Raw genomic sequence first — 5,548 nt, forward strand, 5'->3', positions numbered from 1 at the left:
TGTTGAGAAGTTCGAAAAAGTACTATAATGCTCCACATGACGCCCAAGCGGCTGGTATACATCGCGTGATCGTGACTCCGGATCTACTCCACGGGTGTATATCTGGAAGTATACAGTGGCTTCAGTACCTGCCCCTCGGGGATATACCAAGGAGAAGGAAGTGAAGGATATATAAGGACAGCCATTCATGTACTTGGTTTATTTCTTCGTTTTCAAACATTGTTGCCTGTGTTCACTTTTTGGACTACTGTGACTCTATTCCACGGGCCAGCTGCAGTCTGGTAGACTGCCGGCTAGGGATTTTTCTTAACTATTGGACAAAAGTGAGTCGTATGCCAGACTGTAGGTGAACAACGCGTTCGCTTCATTCTAACACGCTCCGCTTTCGACCATCGATCCAACCAAATCCAAGAAGACGTATTACCTTGAGCCAACAAGAATGTCAGATATTTTCATTTTTCCAGAGCCCCCTTGTTACTATGTCCTATATCCCTACGGGAACACTCATAGTATTGTGAATTCTTACACACTGTCTGCAGTATTTCGCGGGCTGCGTAGGATTCTGATGACATGTTCCTGGTTAGTATGACAAGGGTGATAATGTATAGGCGGGCCTGTTCCAAGGGCACCACCGCCATTCTCGGATCCTTTGACTTTGGGACTTCCTCTTTATTGTTCTCATTCCAAAGAAGAGCGGTTGCTCCTTTCTATACGGAATACATGGAATACCACGCTTATATTTCTCATGTTGAGGCTTCATTGCTGATCACAGCCTTTATTCTAGTAATATGTACCAGGAATAGTTCTTCAAGATAGTTGGCCACTGTTCCTTCATCGCAATTTAGTGCTCCTGCCGATGTAATCCTGCTAAATTGGACGCTGTTCGCCGGTATCTCAGCTTACTGGCGGCACAGACACGATGCACATAGTCTCACCTCCAGGATGACGATCATGTACTTTTAGACCGGCACGGAAGCGGTGCTGGCGTCAAGCGGTCTATGCGGGATACTAAGAGATCATTGTGATTTCTCCTCTGGGCCAAAAGTTTGAACCTCCTGATATGCTGTCCCTTGGATCGATGCTGGGATTCCAATCGCCGGTCCACATTCAAGCGCAGTATTCTCTGCCATTTACTGTTTTGGATCATTTCACTTCTGTTTATTACGAGATACATGTCAAAAAATTGCGTATTTCAACATCAAGAGATAAAAACCGGTGGGTGGATGTCATCTGAATTCAGCTTGCATGAACCATTCCATTTCCAAATTGTACATTGCCTCAATCCGGCGGAAAACTCTCTGGGTGTGTTTCGGTAGCAAGAGAAATCGGTCTTTTAGATCTTCGAGGCGCAGTATTGGCAAAGAAGCTTAGTGTTTGAAGTTTCGTCTTGGTTGCGCTCGGCGGCTCTCTGACTTTGGGAGTCTATCCTCGAGGAACTTTAAGAAACGGCGAAGCTTCTGCACGCTCGAAAATCCACGGATACAGAGAGAGAATTTAATCGCGACGCGGTTCATTCGGAGGAGAAATTCACGATTCTGTGAAAGACAGTGGACAGCAACGCGGCGCATGCCAGAAACCAATCTTTGCCATTTTTGTATGGTGTTAGAGGCTTGACGGCAAGAGCGACACTGTGTCTCGTCCCAATGGCTATTGAATTTGTGAATACAGTATCTTTCTAGGGCTTACCATATCTATCCAATGATGATCCATCCGATTACGGAATTGGTGGATAAGACGTTGCGCAAGTCTTGGCTTCTTCAAATACTCTCGCTGTACTCGAATCTTAGTCCCTAGCGCCGCGAAGAGGTGCCTGCACGTTGCGAGTGACCTTGCGGACACAGCAATTCCCTGCCAAGTACGCTATAGCAACAGAGTGCTCATTGCCTGTGAGTTTCCCTGGCTCACTATTTGTTAGCTAATATTTACTGTCATGGTGAAACTGGTGACAAATACTATACACCGTATCTGGGATGTCATCAGAGCCTCGAGGAAGTGCATGCACGCACAAGAGAAGACATACTAGACGCATTGCCTACCGATGACTACATTTGTCGATTTTCAACGTCGTGATACACCTCAAGGATGGAGCAACAACCATGAGGCCATGAACTGGTCCTAGACGACAGGAAATCAAATTCTCAAAATAAAACAGAAACTCATAGGCGGCCTGAGCACAAGTATAAAGATTGAGTAGGCCGACACGGATGATGTTAGGCACGCATCAGAAATCGGGGGCGAGTACTTGCTGGGCTACGCGTGAATTTAGCTAGACTGACGCAGGTACGGTTCTGTGATGCAGGTTCCAGCGACGACCCACGGGACAGTAGATTAAGGAGGCTCTATTTGTGGCCCAGAGAAGAAATTTGAAAGTCTTGCAAAGGTCTAGGCATGACCCACAAGCCGAAACATGATGGCCGGTATTTCTCTATGAGTGTATAGAGAATGAAAATGGGTTAGGGTGGTACACCCAATAGCCAAAGGCGGCCGAGAAAACAGACAAGAATGCAACCGAAGGAGTGAATCTCATTGTGGATATCTTGGACTTTTAGGGTTACCAGAATATATGAATCTTTGAGAGGTTTTTTTTGTAGAAAGAATCAGATGGTCAGGAGATATATAGGTGGAACCGTTGAATTTATACCTATTCTGCAATTTTGGACAGCACCTACACAGACCCACGTTGCTTTCTTCGGCTTTGGTTATATCTAGCGGTCGTTAGTCTTCAGTTAGTGTATTCGATTGGAGGCGCATTTGCCCTTTAAAATATCGTACCGATCCAGCGGAGCACGGGAGGGTGAAACACGGAAGAGTGAGATAACCCAAAACACAATGCAAAATGCGATAAAGTACAGCTCCGGATCTCAATAGCCGTGACTCGTTTGGACACGATATTAAGCCTGTGCAGATCCATCAACATCCAGGAAAATCGACAGGCAGCGCCACCGACTATCACCCCAACATGCGTGGGACTTTCGTTCTTTCTCTGCTTTGGGCGCTGGGCGCCTCAGCTTCGCTTCTCAAGTCCAACCTCAAAACTAACGTCGACGTGCTGGCGCTTGACTATTCTTTCAACCCCGTTAAGGCATCGTACTGGACTGGGTACCCTCATCACCGACGTACCCCATTCGCCGTCTCGCCAGATGGAAAATCCGCATACATCGCGTACCTTGATTCTAGTGCGACAGATGTACACGTCCAGCAATTGGACCCTGGCACCTTCAAAGCCACCGGAACCACCGTCACCGTTAGCGGCGGAAAGGAAGGTATGCTAGCCCTAGCTCTCTCGCGCCTGAACAAATCCATCAACTAACGCCAACCCAGCCGGCGGTCTCGTCGCCCACAACGATGGCTTTGCCCTCCTAACCAACGAGATCATGCCCTCAGGAACAACCAACGCCCCACCAAGCGACACCCCAGTCCCAGTCCTGTACCGCTACACCAGCGGCAAGCAGACCTTCAAGACCTGGCTGGGTGGACCAGATGTGCACACCTCAGATGGACTTTCAGCGTCCCCGGACCTAAACGGCGACCTGGTCTACTCCGAAACAGCAGGCCTTTACGGCGCCTACTTCGTGGTAACCGACTATTCAGGGGACGCCTCAGGCCACTTCGGCGACAGCATCGAATACGTCTCAACAAACGGAACCCTGGTAACCATCGCCGGCGCCTCCAGCTCCTGGGGCTGCAGCCACAACACGGGTCTTGCTTTCGAAGCCGCGGACGCAGCGCCCTTCGCTAGTATCTGCGCCGAAGACCAGGGCGCTATCTGGCTCAATACCAAGACTCAGGGTATGAGCACCGACGGCGTCAAGATCTCGAACGAGAATACCACCAATGGTGCCGGTGGTGAGGCTATGGGCGGTATGTCTGGTAGTTACAGTGCGCTTGCGCGTTTTGCTGAGACTACGAAGTATATCTTTGCTTGGGTGTCTCGTGGCGCGATGGATGTTACTGAGAATGCGTGGATGGGGAGTGGATATACGAATGTGCAGAACCGGACGAATGGGCGCAATGTTGCTATTTCGTTGTTCACGGATAAGTATACTAAGGTTGGTGACCAGGCTACCTCTGTTGTTGGTACTGAGGATGGTGATAGCCAGGTTAATTGGGTGACGAGTGGATCGAATGATTGCTCGAATGCGCATGTTGCTACCTTTGGTAGTGCCAATGCTCTTGTTTCTTGGGAGGAGATCTCGAATCCTACTTGTGATTTTATTGCTATGGGATGCCGGGGTACTTTTGCCGGTACTTTCTTCCAGCAGGTTGATTCGACTGGTGCGAAGGTTGGTGAGGCCATTTCTAGTGAGGATGTTTATGTTGCTGGTGATATGGTGACTATGTCTGATGGCCGCGTTTGCTGGCCTTATGTTAGTATGACTTGGGATTTGTCGCAGGCTGTTGATGACTCTTCTTCGTCGGGTACTAATAAGATTAGTGTTGCTTGTTTGAGTCTTGGGGTGGTTGATACTTCTTCTGCTGCCACTACTGCTGCTGCCACTACTGCTGCTGCCACTGCTACTGCCTCCGTTGACGCCTCTTCCAACATCGCTTCTGGCACCTCCTCTGACGACTCAGCTAGCGCCTCTATCGAGGTCGCTTCTAGTGCGGCTCCTGCTGCCCCATCTGCTGCCGTTCCTGCCGCCTCCGGTGATTCATCTCGTGCTTCTTCAGATGCTTCACCCAAAGTCTCGTCAGTTACCTCGTCCGAAGCTTCAAACGCCTCTGCTGTCGTTTCTGCTGCCGCTTCCGCTGCTCCTGTTGTCCCCGCCGCCTCTGGCAGCGCCGATACTGGTTTTGAAGATGCCGTCCACTCCGCCATTCCCTCTGCCATTCCCTCTGCCATTCCCACTGGCATTCCCGCAGACAAATTATCCGATGAGGTTGCATTCTCTGCCTGTGCTGGAGCTCTTAAAGCCCATCATGGGAATCTTGGTCATCACATCCATCACGGCCACCGCAGTCACCACACCAGCTTGCTGCCTGACTTCTAGAGGAAGGTTTGGGTGCGTAGGTAGATATATGCTGTTTTGTGTGAGGTGCAATTGATGGTCGTTTCGCTGTTAGGTGACGAATTTAGGAAAAGAATTTGTTAAGATTTACGATGTCTCGTAATAGAAGAAGATTGAAGCCTGCAAGTAGTCTATTCCAGAGAGGTGTTTTAAGTCTGGTTAGTGTCTCTTTCTCAATGAGAAAGAGACACTATTTAAATGGAAAGATTTCCCCTGAACTATACTCTTTTTGAGGAAGGATTCACGCTGACTGATGTCGCGATTTGTCCTGTATCCGGCCAATTGGAGATGTCAATGACTCTGTATTTCCATTATCCCTATTTCTCGCTAACGTACATCACTGTTGGAGCACCTGAATAGTCCTGCACCTCATACCGCTGTTTGACCGTGTCTATGATATGGGGCGCCCCCTTTTTGTTCAACACAGCGCCCCACTTACAATGCGCTAAACTAAATTTGGCTAGCTGAGGTACCTTCCTTGAGGCGTAACACCGTATTATTGGCTGCGGGAAATCTGAAACCCAGCGATCCGGACTAGA

At 49.0% G+C, this 5,548-nt stretch overlaps 1 protein-coding gene across 1 annotated transcript; it reads left to right on the top strand.

Annotated features, from left to right (window-relative positions):
- Positions 1-2,959: 2,959 nt before the first annotated feature.
- N7446_012657 (uncharacterized protein) lies at positions 2,960-4,991 on the top strand (the record flags this gene model as incomplete). Its single annotated transcript, XM_058521399.1, has 2 exons — positions 2,960-3,263; positions 3,322-4,991. The coding sequence occupies 2 exons, from the start codon at positions 2,960-2,962 to the stop codon at positions 4,989-4,991; spliced, it is 1,974 nt and encodes a 657-aa protein (XP_058366765.1).
- Between the last annotated feature and the right edge of the window lie 557 nt (positions 4,992-5,548).

The sequence above is a fragment of the Penicillium canescens genome (genome assembly GCF_028828765.1).
Source record: "Penicillium canescens strain IBT 15451 chromosome Unknown utg000010l_segment0_segment0, whole genome shotgun sequence".
Classification (NCBI taxonomy): domain Eukaryota; kingdom Fungi; phylum Ascomycota; class Eurotiomycetes; order Eurotiales; family Aspergillaceae; genus Penicillium; species Penicillium canescens.